Raw genomic sequence first — 14,162 nt, forward strand, 5'->3', positions numbered from 1 at the left:
TCAAAAAAGACATGCAGTGGCTCAAATCTGTAATCCTATCACTACTACAGCAGGATTGGAGGAACAGACAGCAGCATCACCCAGAAACTCTTGGCCAGCTAGCCTGAATTACATAGCATGGCAAAATCAAAAGACCTTGCCTTAGCAAGGTGGAAACCAATTCCCAAAGTTGTCCTCTCACCTCCATACACACTGTAGCATGTATTCATATACCCTACAAAGACAATAATAACAGATCAAATCAAATCAATAAATACTAAGACAAGACAGAATAGAAGTAATGTGAGCTCTATGTATTTGTTATAAATTAGGTCATGCTCTCCCCAGAGGAAATCCAAGGAGGAAAAGTAGTCAGGTGGCCATGGGGACCCGGCAAAGTAGCCTGGGGCAGTGTCACAGGTATGGCTGGTCCTTGGACAGCTCCCACCTCTTTATTGGAGGAGCAGGCGTCACTGCCTTCTTAGTGGCTGCCACAGCTGAGCTGCAAGAAAAAAAACAACACTTAGAGCGGGTCTGCAAAGAACACTGGAGAAGGATCTTTTTGTTTATTTGTTGTTTTAATTTTTTATTGAAAATAAATTTTTCTATGCAATATATTCTGAGCAGTTTTCTCTCTCATCTCCTCCCAGAATCTCTCCACATCCCCCACCCATCCAACTTCACGCCTTCCCTCTCTCTCTTTACAAAACAAGCTGGCAAATAAAGAAAAACAATAAAACCAAAACAAAACAAACAAACAAAAGAAAAACACATGTACACACACAATAACACACATAAAACACAAAATCGGAAACCATAATACATATGCAAAAGACCTGTAAGGTTACAAAATACCCAAACAAAGCATTATGAGACAAAATCTCCAAAAATACCACTGTTTGTTTTGTGTTGGCCATCTACTACTGTGCATGCGGATTGCCCTAAGTGTAGTTCTTATACTCAGTGAGACTCCACTGGAGAAAATTGATTTTTCCTTTGCAAGCAGTTGTCACCTGGAAACAAGTTCTGGGTTAAGAATGGGGGCTCATATCCAGTTCCCCTCTCAGTGCCTGGACCCCATCTGGCTTGAAACTGTGCAGGCCTTGTGCACTCTGCCACAGTCTCTGTGAGGTCATATGTATGTCAGTCCTGCTGTGTCTGTAAAGCACTGTTTCCTTGATGTCCTGCATGTCCACTGGCTCTTTCAATCTTTCAGCCTTCCCTTCTGCACAGTTCCCTGAGCCCTGGGGGTAGGGGGGTGGGGAATTTGATGACAGCATCCCAATTAGGAATGAGTGTTCCACTCAATAGCATTGTCTGGTTGTGGTCTCTGTATTAGCAATGGGGAAGGACCTTAAGCGCTGAAGTTACTTGGCCTTTCTAACCCATATTTCCCTCGTTTGTAAGGTGGTCATGCCCACCCCGGTACAAACACACCCACTGAGCTTTCTGGATATGGAGTGCAGAGGGCAGGTATCTCAGAATGCCCAATCCTTCCCCAATGAATACATGCTGGGAGCTGGCATGGGCCATGAGAAGCTTCAGTCAGCCTGCCCTGACACCAGCCCGAACCTGGCCTTGGATAGCTCGAACCCTCCCTTCCTACTTATACTCCAGTGTGAACAGACTCCAGAGCAGGATGCTGTGTGTTAGGTCCCACACAGCATGGTACCTGGGATGGACAGCTGAGGTACCTATTAACATATCAAAGCCCACATTGGAGCCAGGCTCCCTGGGCTCCTCTCAGCATTTCTACCCTAAACCTCTCCAGCCCCTGAGCTTCACCTCCCTTCTCCCAGTTTTCCTTTCCTATATAACCCAGCCACTTCCACAAGCGCTCTCACGGCTCTACTCTAGGTTCTCCTCTCTTTCCCGGTCTTCTCTCTTCTCCTCTCATTCTATTCCCGGTCTACTCTGGCCATGTTTTGTCTGGACCTTTCCAGATGCCTCTGGCTGAATTCTCACTCATATCTATAATAAAAACCTTCTCCTCAACCATATCTAAGAGCAGTCATGTCCTCATGTTTATTCACTGGGTAATGGTTGTCCACTGTCCTTCCTCAGGTAGTGAGTACCACACAAACACTCAATGGCAGGTGCACACAGGCACAGTACTAGTGACTTAAGGCCAGCCCTTGAGCTGGCAGAGCAGAGTATGAAATGTAAAAAGACAACACTAACACTTAAGACCAGACTGGGCTACATGGGGAGGGGGGGGCGGTGCTTAAGTGGCATGCACCTATAGTACTTTAAAAAAAAAAAAAAACAATCTAAAGCAAGCAACTAGATCCCCTGAGTCCGAGAGTTTAAGGACAGCCAAGGCAAAATAGTAATGTATGTCATTACTATCTAGCTCTTAAAAATATAAAGACAGGGCTGGGCATGGAGACACATACTATGATGGCTATTCTTGGTTGTCAACTTGACTATATCTGGAATTAACTAAATCCAAAATGACTGAGCACACCTGTGAGGGATTTTTCTAAATTAAATCATTTCAAGTGGGAAGACCCACTTCTAACCTGAATCTTTGAGGTAGGAAGATAAACCTTTAATCCAGATCTTTTGGGTGGGACAATCCACCTTTAATCTGGACCACACCTTCTGCTGGCAGCCTATATAAGGACATGCAAGAAGGAAACTCTCTCCCCTCTCCCCTCTCCCCTCTCCCCTCTCCCCTCTCCTCCCCTCTCCTCCCCTCTCCCCTCTCCCCTCTCCCCCTCCCCCTCCCCCTCTCCTCCCCTCTCCCCTCTCCCCTCTCCCCCTCCCCCTCCCCCTCTCCCTCCTCCCCTCTCCCCCTTCCTCTCCCCCTCCCCCTCCCCTCCTCTCCTCTCCCCTCCCCTCCCCTCTCTCCCTCCCCCCTCCCTCCCCCTCCTCCTCTTCCCTCTCCCTCCCTCCCTCCCCCCCCCCCTCTCCTCTCTCTCTTCCTGCCTGCTTGCTTGCTTGCTTGCTCTCTCATTAGGAAGTCTGGCATTAGAGCCTACTTTGGGATTCCAGCCTATACTGAAGACGAGCTGAGGCATCCAGCCTCATGGACTGAACAACTACAGTGTTTATCTAGCATACCAAAAGCCCTGGGTTCAACTCCGAGCATCACAAAAAACAAGTGTAACAGCACATCCCTGTCAGTACTTAGGAGTTGGAGGTAAAGGAATTATGAGTTAAGTTCTCATTACATAGTAAATAGAAAGTCAACTCTGTCTCAAAAAATAAAATAAAATAATAAACAGGCTGATGGCTGGGGAGATGGCTTAGTGGGTAAAAGTGCTTGCTATGCAAGCCTGATAAACTAAATTTGATCCCTAGGACCCACATAAAAAGCTGTACATGGTGGTGTGCATCTGTAACCCCAACACTCCTACAAAGAGATATGAGGCAGGGCCAGCTCATGGGCCAACCAGCCTTTAGCACAAAGCACAGCAAGAGAAACAAACAAAACCTTGCCTGAACAAGGTAAAATGAGAACCAACTCCCAAAAACTGTGCTCTGACCTCCACACACTCTGTAATATGCACACCTATTCACTCTATCTCTATCACTGTCTCCTCTCTTCTCCTCCCCCTCATACACATACACACACCACACACAAAATAAACGTTTTCTGTTTGTTTTGTTTTGTTTTGTTTTGTTTTTTGAGACAGGGTTTCTCTGTGTAGCCCTGGCTGTCCTGGAACTTGCTCTGTAGACCAGGTTAGACTCAAACTCACAAAGATCTGCCTGCATCTGCCTCCTGAGTGCTGAGATTAAAAGCATGCATCACCACAACTGGCAAACTTTTTTTTTTTTTTAATGTAGGGCTGGAGAGATGGCTCAGCAGTAATCCAGCTACTATCCTTACATAGGAACCAAGTTCAATTACCAACACACACACACACACATCAGATGGCTCACAAGAACCTGTAACTCTGAAGGGAGATCTAATGCCTCTGGTGTCCAAGGGCACATGCACTCACAGACCTATACACATGTAATTAAAAATAATAAAAAAATAAATCTTGGGGCTAGAGAGATGGCTCAGCATGGGCTGTTCTTCCAGAAGCCCCAGGTTCAGTTTTCAGCACTCACATGGCAGCTCACAACTGACTGTAATTCCATTCCAGTTCCAGGAGACCAGATGCCCTCTTTTGGCCTCTGCAGTTGCCAGGTATGTATGTGATGCAAAGACCTATTTGCAGGCAAAACATCCATATACATAAAATAAAAGTACATTTTTTTTTTTAAGTAATCTTAATTTTTTTGTTTTTCCAGACAGGATTTCTCTGTGTAGGCCTGGCTGTTCTGGAACTTGCCCTCTAGACCAGGCTGGCCTAGAACTCAAAAGATCGCCTATCTCTGCCTCTCAAGTGCTGGGATTAAAGGCATGTGCCACCATAACAAGTAAAAAAAAAAACCTTGAATAAACAGAAAAGGCTAAGGAGTACCCTAGGACCTCACAGTAAATTGGCTATTATGGCCTAGGCTATTGAACTCTCTGGGCATCAATTCTGTTCTGCAAGAGTTATCAGGAATCAAGTATGGTATGAACTCTATTCATCAGCTCATTAAGGAAAAGCTATGGTCAAGAGACAAAAGTACAACAAACATACTTTATCTTTAATTGGCTTTTCTTTGTGACCAATTCTTGGTCAGTCTCTCATTCCATGTGTGCATGCTTCTATGTGTGCCTGTGTCGATGTGTGTGTGCGCGCGCGCATGTGGAAGTCATAGGAAAACCTCAAGTGTCATTCATCAAGCAACATCCACCCTTTCCTTGAGCCAGGAACTCTGTTTGGTCTGAAATTCTCCTAGGCTCGGTGGCCAGCAGGCTCAGGGATCTACCTATCTCTGCCACCACAATGCTGAGATTACAAATGTACATCTTTTAATCAGCTTTTTTCCCCCATATATTCTGGGGATCAAAACCACGTTCTGAGCCGGGCGGTGGTGGCGCACGCCTTTAATCCCAGCACTCGGGAGGCAGAGCCAGGCGGATCTCTGTAAGTTCGAGGCCAGCCTGGGCTACCAAGTGAGTCCCAGGAAAGGCGCAAAGCTACACAGAGAAACCCTGTCTCGAAAAACCAAAAAAAAAAAAAAAAAAAAAAAAAAAAAAACCACGTTCTGCAAGAACTTCACCAACTGAGCCGTCACCTCAGCATCTTTTTTGTGAAAAAATAACATGTAAGGAGTGTGGGGAGGGGTGCTGTACATGAGTACATAACACTTATGGAATCCAGTAGAGGGCACTGAATCCCCTGGAGCTGGAGTTACAGGTTGTAAGCCCATCTACACAGGTGTCTGAGAACAGAACTCTGTTCCTCTGCAAGAGCATTACACAATCTTAACCACTGGGCCATCTCTCCAGCCCTTTTTTACTGGGTCTGTTGGTTTGTTTGCTTGCTTATTTGCTTGCTTACTTGCTTGTTTGTTTGAGACAGGGTCTTACTATGTACACCAGGCTAGCCTCCAACTTGTAGCCATCCTCAAGCTCTGCCTTTTGAGTACTGGGATGCAAGATGTGTGCCACTGCATCTGGCCTCAGCATCTCATTCTATTTTTTTTCTATGTGTATGTGTATGTCTACGTGTATGGGTGATTTGCCTCTGTGTGTGTGTGTGTGTGTGTGTGTGTGTGTGTGTGTGTGTACACCACTTGCATGTTTGGTACCTGCAGAGCCAGAAAAGGGCATCAGATCCCCTGGAACTGGAGTTTAGGAAAGTTATGAGCTGCCATGGAAACCCTACCATGTCCTCTGCAAGATCAACAAGTGCTCTCAAATGCTGCAATATCACCAGCCTTTTCGCCTCATTCTATAAAACAAAACAAAAATTGATAAATAGAGAAGAGACTGGCTTTATAGACACAAAAGAGCTGAAGGAAACAGAAGCCAAACAAAATGATTGGTCAGTTCAAAGTTACCTTCCTTACAGAGGCTAAACTAGCGGGGACTTCTTTATCATGCCAACTAAAACTGGTTTGCCAGGGAACTGACTGATCTTTCACCTGATTTCTCAGAAGGCTGGATAAACAACTAAGCTTCACATAAGTGTCTGTTCTGTCTTGGTCTACTGGATCTAGTACAGAAACTCATTCCAGACTATGGCCTCCTATGAACCTCATGTAATACTACCGTCATCCTCATTTAATATAAGGCACCTGAGGACAGGAACCAAATACAGTTTTTTCTCTTGGGTTCCTTTGGGGTTCTTTTAGCATCATCATTATTTTTGGACTAATTTATTGGGGCTAAGGGCATACCATAGCACATATGTATAAGTCAGAAGACAATTTGCAGGTCTCTGCTTCCAGCACATGGATCCAGGGGATCAATCTCAGGTCATCAAGTTTGGCAGCAAGTACCTTACCCACTTAGGCATGTTACCTACCCCAACTTGTTTTAAGACTGCCCCTAACTATAATCACCTGGAACTTGCAAGCTTCCTGCCTCAGCCTATCTTCACCTTCCCAACACTGGAATTATAAATGTACTACCAGGCCTGGCTTTTTTTAATGTGAGTTCTGGGGATCAAACTCAGGTCTCTGTGCTTAAAAGACAAGTAGATTACTAAGTGAGCTATACCCTCAGCCCTGGCCTGAACTCTTGATTCTCTTGCCGCAGCCTCCTGTCCAACCACACCTAGCTAATAAAATGGGATTGTGGAAAACACCCTTCCACCTGCAGGGAAGGAAAGGCCGATAGCAGAAGGGAGTGTTGCTGAGTTCTGGGCAGGGAATATTGAGGGTCCTCACCTCTCAACTGTCTTGCCCGACACTAGGGCCTTCTGTGAAGACATGATGATTGAAGGAGGAACAACTTCCCGACGGCCATCACGAGTGCAGTAGTAATTGTTGGACAGCTTGTGACTGGGGCCCACTGGGAGCTTAGGAGGTGGCTGGGTCCTGAGAGGAAAAAGATGTTGGTATTGAAACAAGCCTACAGAAGCTCTCACTGCCACAACTCATTTACAATACTAAGGATCAGGAGCTACAAAGAGGGCTGTAGGCCAGAGGCATGCCTTAGTACACTATCACACTATATGCCTAGGTCTGGGACCAGAAAGCAAGTAGTAGACACTTATCTATATTAAAAAAGTCTTCAAAGCCAGGCTCCAGCCTAGTTACCCTAAGTCACTATAAGGACCCTTCCTGAAGTTCCCAAGACAAGGAGAAACCTAGACATGATCCTATCCCCAACCCAAAGCTAAGCTTAGCAGCAGCCTTCCCTCCACCTCAATATGTTCAGGAAATCAGGCTAGAATGCCAAGCTGTGACCACCCCTTATCCAGCAATTACAGTCCACAACACTGAGCCACTGCCCCAGATTATCCGACTGAAGTGGCTTCCGCCAGCTCCCACCCCCCCAAAGGCCAGGTTATGGAACTTGTGAGTTCCCTATTATCTCAGGAACCCTTTGAAGAGCCCTGCTGGAATAAAGGCTTACTACTCAAAGAACACCTTGCCCTGGGAACCTGTCCAACTCTCTGTACTTCCTGCTACTGTATGGTCTGCTGCCAAAACTCCCTGTAGAGGGAAGTGGAAGAGTTATGTGGAACAAAGCTCAGTCCAGTCTTGGGTTAAACTCTGGGTTTACCAAGAAATCTAAAGCCGTGAAAGGAAACACTAAGCTTCAAACAAAAGAGGAATTGCCTGGGACAGAGTGGATGACAGTAAAAAGTTTAGGGATTTATTTGTTTATTTGGCCACACTGTCAAACAACATTTTCTCTGGCAATTTTAAGTTTTCAAAAATTTGAAAGCCATTTTATTTCTTAAATAAAAAATATGTCAGTGTTCTTGAGAGGTAGAAGAAAATTAGTTCAAGGTCATGCTAAGCAACATGAATTCCAAGTCAGCACAGGCTACATGAGACTGTCTCAAAAATACAAAAAACAAGAACTAGAGAGTGGCTCAGCCGTTAAGAGTGACTGTTATACAATCATAAGGAACAGAGTGCAGATCCCAGCACACACATAACAAGCAGAGCCTTCTCCTGGCCTCTGCATGCACACATGCACATCTCCATTTACATGCCCGGACACATATACACATAAATAAATAAAATATTTTTTAAATTTTATGTTTTGGTTGGTTTTTTTTTTTCTTAAGATAGGGTTTCTGGCTGTCCTGAAATTCTATGTAGACCAAGACTGCTGGCATCAAATTCTGATCCACCGGATCTGTGTCCCAGCCCTAGGATTAAAGGTCTGCACCACTACGCCTAGCTTAAAATTTCCTAAGATTGGCCTGGAGTGGTGGCACACGCCTTTTATCCCAGTACTTAGGAGGCAGAGGAGGGCAGATCTTTGAGTTCAAGACCATACTAGTCTACAAAGCAAGTTCCAGGAGAGCCAGGGATATACAGAGAAACCCTGTCTCAAAGGAAAAAAAAAAAAAAAAAAAAAACAAACTTTTTTTGTTTGTTTTTCAAGATAGGGTTTCTCTGTGTGACAGTCCTAGCTATCCTGGAACTCACTATGTAGACCAGGGAGGCCTTGAACTCAGAGATCTGCCTGCCTCTGCCTCCTGAGTGCTGAATTAAAGGCATGCACCACCACTGCCCAGCCAAAAAAAAAATTTTTTTAATTTTTTATTATTTTTATTTTTTTTAAGATTTATTTATTTTTAATATATGTACAGTGTTCTGCTTGCAGGCCAGAAGAGGGCGCCAGATCTCATTACAGATGGTTGTGAGCCTCCATGTGGTTGCTGGGAATTGAACTCAGGACCTCTAGTAGAGCAGCCAGTGTTCTTAACCTCTGAACCATCTCTCCAGCCCCCCCAAAAAATTCTTAAAATTACAAAAGTAGAAAAGATAGGATAAAATGAGAAGCATAGCTAGACACTGGGTACACCACTGTAGTTTCAGACCTGAAGAATAGCCTGGCCAAATAATAATAAGTTCCAGGAAAGCCTAAGCTACATAGCGATACCCTGTCTTTTGAAGAAAACAATGGGGGCTGGAGTCATGGCACAGTGGTTAGTACTTGTTCATGCAGAAGACCCAATACTCATATAGTGGCTCACAACCATTCAAAACTCTAATTCCAAGGTATCCAACGCCTTCTAGCCTCCAGGATATTGCATGCATGTGGTGCACAGCCATACATACACACAAAACACCCACACACAAAATAATAAAATAAAAAAAAATTTTTAAAAACAAGCCAGGCAGTGGTGGCGCACGCCTTTAATCCCAACACTCGAGAGGCAGAGGCAGGCGGATCTCTGTGAGTTAGAAGCCAGCCTGGACTAGAGAGTGAGTTCCAGGAAGGGCTTCAAAGCTACACAGAGAAATCCTGTCTCAAAAAAACAAACAAATAAGAGAAAAACAAAGTAATGGCCAACAAGATGGCTCATTGGGCAAAAGTGCTTGCCACCAAGCCTAACTACCTAAACTCAATCTCCAGGACTCAAATGGCAGAGAAAGAAGAACTACTCCCACAAGTTTTCCTCTGACCTACACTCAAACACAAACACACACACACAAATGCAGTAATTTTAAAAAGAAAAAAATGACAATTATGCCGGGCGGTGGTGGCGCACGCCTTTAATCCCAGCACTCGGGAGGCAGAGGCAGGCGGATCTCTGTGAGTTCAAGGCCAGCCTGGGCTACCAAGTGAGTCCCAGGAAAGGCGCAAAGCTACACAGAGAAACCCTGTCTTGAAACACCAAAAAAAAAAAAAAAAAAAAAAAAATGACAATTATAAAGTTCTAAAAGGACAAACAATATGTGAAACTTAGAATTTGCCTGAAAAACGTATATGCTAAGCCATAGCTTTCATCATCTGTACACAGCAAAGTAAAAAAGAACCAGTCATCTAATGCCAAGACCCACATGAGTCACTAGAGGGCGCCCTCATCCTAAAGAAGCTGCTAGTTCATGGCCTGTAAGCCCAGTACCTCAGTGCAACCTGCTGAACCATCTCCCCTAGAGGATCTCATTGAGTTCAAGGGCAACCTGATAAGAGTGATCCAAGCCCAATCAGGAATACAGTGTAAGACTCTGCCTCTGGACAGGCGTTGTAACACATGCCCAGTCAACCCAGCACATGGCAGGCAGATCAGAGTGAGAGACCACCTCAGGCTAACTATATATAAAGACCTGTCTCAATAAAATATAAATAAGCTGGGTGGTGGTGGCACACGCCTTTAATCCCAGTACTCGGGAGGCAGAGGCAGGAGGATCTCTGTGAGTTTGAGGCCAGCCCGGGCTACAGAGTGAGTTCCAGGAAAGGCGCAAAGCTACACAGAGCAACCCTGTCTCGAAAAGCCAATATATATATGTACAATTATATATATGTGTATGTGTGTGTGTGTGTGTGTGTGTGTGTATGTATGTACGTACATGCTGTATTTATTTCTCTGCAATGTTTCTCCCTCCTAGACAACATCCACATAAGAAGTAAGGATAGAAGCTGTTGAGATGGCTCACTGTTGCTCTTGCAGAGAACCAGGATTTGATTCCCACATGGTAGCTCACAACCATCTGTATAACTCTAGCTCCAGGAGATCTCATTCTATCTTCTGAACTCCACAGGCACCAGGCACACACATGATACATATAAACTCATGCAGGCACAACACTTACACATGTAAAAATAAATCTAAAAATATTTTTAAGAAAAAAAGATAAGTATAAGAATTTAAGGCATAGTTAAATTTAAGTGATTAACATTCATGAAGCTGTCCCCAGCACCACATAAACCTGGTACGGTGGTACACTCCTGGAATCCCCGAACTTGAAGCAGAATCATGAGTGTGAGGGCATACTCTAGGCTACATGACAAATTTGGGGCCAGGTTGGGTGCTCTGTTTCAGATGCTCCCCTTGGCTTCTGCCCCTTGGCTTCTGCTGAGTTTTCACAGAGGAGCTCATTCTAAACCCAGCAAAAGCCAAGAGGCTGTTTTTTCATTTGTTTTTCAGTCTCTCACTATGTAGCTAGCCCTGGTTGGCCTGGAACTCACCACGTAAATCAAGTAGGCCTTGAATTCACAGTAATCAGCCTGCCTCTGTCTCCTGAGTGCTGAGAGTAAAGGTTATACCACTATGACCAGCCTCAGATTTAGGGTTGGTGGAGGAACGGCAGGATGAGTTCGGGGGAGGGGGTGGGGCAGCAAGCAAAGCCTGCTCACCGCTTGGCGATCTCCTGATAGCGCAGCTGCAGCTTCGCCTGCAGGTCTTGCTGTGGGAAGAGGAGAGAAGAGGTCAGACTGTTGGGAACCCCAGGATTGGGTTAGTGAACAGGTGTGGTCAGTCAAGATATGGATATAGGCCCTGCAAATGAAGAAGAAAGCTGGGGCAGTGGCTTACAGAACATTACCAAGTTTTTGAGCCTTTCCAAGACCTAACTTTAAAAGCCTTCCTCTTTTCCTTCTCCCTTTATCTTCTTTAGATATGGGTCAATATACTAAACAAGCCTGCCCTAACATTATGGAAATTCTCACTTTCTCTGAAGAGCCACACACCTGAATATTTGCTTGCTGACCTGCTGTGCTGAATACGCCTTTCTTGGACCCAAACATAAAGGGCATGGCTACCTCTCTTCCTCTTGTACATCTCCAACCAGGAGCTGCCGAAATCTATAACTTCCCTGACCTTTAGTTTTCTTGCGAAACCTAAATACTCTTCCTCGACTTTCCAAAACAAGAGAAAACTACGGCCATAAGATTCAAAGCTAGGATACGGGGACTACAGAACTCCGGGACTGAGTGGGACGTGGGAGACAAGTGAGGCGGGGAGAGAAGGGCAGGAGAGGAGGAGGGGCAGGAAGAAGCTAAAGCTAGGCATCTAAAGCCGAGGTATGGGGACAAGGGAATCCCGGAAACCCGACCAGATAACACTTAGGACCTTGAGTCCCGGACTAATGGAGTCACAAATTGAGGGATCCTGGACTCCCCACTGAGCTAATGAGATGTGAAGCGGTAGAAGATTCGGAGGAGCACAGAACCTAAATCCTTCCCGACCACAATCGGACCGGAACACTCACCCCAGACGCCCAGTTCCGCAGCTGCTGGATGACGCGAGTGGCGGAAGCCATCTTTCTTCCGCTCCGAAGGACGCTGGTGACGACTCTGCCCCCGCAGACTGCTGGGTAGCGCGAGCGCTCTCGCGAGAACGGGAGTAGAGCGTGGTCAGGAGCGTGTTATAAAAGCGCTTCCCTGCTCACGTGACTCCTCTCCGCCAGATCGCCGCCATCATGGACACGAGTCGCGTGCAACCCATCAAGCTAGCTAGGGTGAGGTGACTGTAGGTGTTTAGAAGCCTGGATAAAGGAGAAGAAAGCTGGGTCTGTCGGATCTAACTGTCCCTTCTTTCCTGCAGGTAACCAAAGTGCTGGGCAGGACCGGCTCGCAGGGACAGTGCACGCAGGTGAGCGGGTGGGGACACCCCGACTACTTCCTGGGCTCTGAGCCCTCCTAAATATTCAGTTCACTGCTGGATTTGGTGGCCTTTAATCCTAACTGCTAGGCTTACTGAGGATAGAACTTAGTAGCCAACATGAATACCTTGAGACAGTTTGAACGTTTTATTTTTAAAAAGGTGGGAGTGGGCTGGAGCTGTGTCGGTAATAGACTTGCTTGACATACGCAGAACCCAAAGACTGGATACTGCACTCGTACTAAAATATCAGGTGCTAGCCCACGCCAGTAATTCAAGAAACCTAAGACAGGCAGATAGCTGGGAGGTTCAGGCAGGCTTAGGCTACAGAATGAGTGAGATCTAGTCCCGAAGAAAGCTGACACTTGCCTAGCATGCAGGACTTTGAGTCCCCTGCACCACATAAAGCAAGAATTGTGGGGTATGCCTTATATCTTCTTAGGAGACCAGCCTGGGGTAGAGATGCCTTGACTACTCTCCTGGAGGAAAAAAAATAATCTGGTTTATACCCAGGTCTCCTATCGTAGGTTATTGAAAAGACTGAGGTAGGAGAATTCCGTATTTCTGGGCCAGCCTGGCCTAGTCTTAAGCGGGAGGCCCAAAGATAGAAGCCTAAACACTGGAGGTGGGGAAGAGGTATTTTGGGGTGGTGGAGTAATTCCAGAAGGATCAGGAATTCAAGGTTAAGCCTGGGCTACAGGGTAAGACCCTGCCTTGGCTTGGGTCTCTTTGATCTCAGCACAGAGGAAGGCTGAGTTAAAGGCTAGCCAGGGCTACAGAGTGAGACCCTGACTTTAAAAAAAAAAAAAAAATTAGCCGGGCGGTGATGGCGCAATCCTTTAATCCCAGCACTGGGAGGCAGAGCCAGGCGGATCTCTGAGTTCAAGGCCAGCCTGGGCTACCAAGTGAGTTCCAGGAGAGGCGCAAAGCTACACAGAGAAACCCTGTCTTGAAAAAACCAAAAAAAAAAAAAAAAAATTACGCCAGGCCTTTAGTCCTAGCACGAGATATGAGAGACCTTATTTTTGTAGAAGGAAAAAGACACACGCCTTTTGTGCTCTGGGTTACCCAGGATCTCACAGACCTTCTAGCAATTTGGTTATGCAGCTGCTTTTTTTAATGGTTCTAATGTACACCCTTTAATTGTCCCAGGTTCTTGGTGGTAGGGGATTTGTTTCCACTTTATATGTCTACCACTTGATAATGTCCAGAGATTAGAAGAGGGGGGATCAGATTTCCCCTGGAGCTGGACTTAACAGGCCAGTAGCAAGCTGTGGGTGCTGGGAAATGAAGCCAGATTCTCTGAAAGATCAAAAAGCTCATAACTGCTGAGCCATCTCACCAGCCCCTACCCCAAGCTCTATTGTTCTCTGGATCCATATCACCTTTCCACCCCACTAGTAAGTAGCAGCACTTAATTCTTCTAATGTGTCCATAGGTGCGCGTGGAATTTATGGATGACACCAGCCGCTCTATCATCCGAAACGTCAAAGGCCCTGTTCGAGAGGGTGATGTGCTCACCCTATTGGAGTCAGAAAGAGAGGCTCGGAGGTTGCGCTGACCGTGCTGCTGGTGGGTATATGGCAACCCTTGGGAAGAACTGCCACTTGCTGGGAGTGAAAAAAGTTCTCTATTTAATACTTGGGTCTGTTCACAGGGTCCTGGATATCCAACACTTGGCCCATGATGACCTGCAACTATTAAATAAAGCATTTGTATTGTTTTAACTCGTCTGGTTAGGGCTTTTGTTTTTTTTTCCTCTTGTAGCCTAGGCTGGTCTAGAATTTGGAATCCTTCTAATAAGGTTTCTCGGGGTAGTGTCTTTGCTTT

The 14,162-nt window shown here is 45.7% G+C and overlaps 2 protein-coding genes across 3 annotated transcripts; one reads left to right on the forward strand and one right to left on the reverse strand.

The window, feature by feature from the left end:
* Positions 1-278: 278 nt before the first annotated feature.
* On the reverse strand, positions 279-12,071 carry Ndufa7 (NADH:ubiquinone oxidoreductase subunit A7). Of its 2 annotated transcripts, XM_059251958.1 has the most exons (5): positions 11,941-12,071; positions 11,087-11,136; positions 6,706-6,855; positions 5,700-5,765; positions 279-481 (listed from the first exon to the last, which is right to left on the reverse strand). In XM_059251958.1, the coding sequence occupies exons 1-4, from the start codon at positions 11,989-11,991 to the stop codon at positions 5,744-5,746; spliced, it is 273 nt and encodes a 90-aa protein (XP_059107941.1). In that variant the 5' UTR covers positions 11,992-12,071; the 3' UTR covers positions 279-481; positions 5,700-5,743. The 2 variants fall into 2 exon arrangements, with proteins under 2 accessions (XP_059107941.1, XP_059107940.1); XM_059251957.1 differs by lacking the exon at positions 5,700-5,765 and having other exon boundaries at positions 11,941-12,069.
* Positions 12,072-12,104: 33 nt separating this feature from the next.
* Rps28 (ribosomal protein S28) lies at positions 12,105-14,059 on the forward strand. Its single transcript, XM_059251959.1, has 4 exons — positions 12,105-12,189; positions 12,276-12,323; positions 13,771-13,904; positions 13,990-14,059. The coding sequence occupies exons 1-3, from the start codon at positions 12,151-12,153 to the stop codon at positions 13,891-13,893; spliced, it is 210 nt and encodes a 69-aa protein (XP_059107942.1). The 5' UTR covers positions 12,105-12,150; the 3' UTR covers positions 13,894-13,904; positions 13,990-14,059.
* The last annotated feature ends 103 nt before the right edge of the window (positions 14,060-14,162 follow it).

This window comes from Peromyscus eremicus, unplaced genomic scaffold (genome assembly GCF_949786415.1).
Source record: "Peromyscus eremicus unplaced genomic scaffold, PerEre_H2_v1 PerEre#2#chr22_unloc_1, whole genome shotgun sequence".
Lineage (NCBI taxonomy): Eukaryota > Metazoa > Chordata > Mammalia > Rodentia > Cricetidae > Peromyscus > Peromyscus eremicus.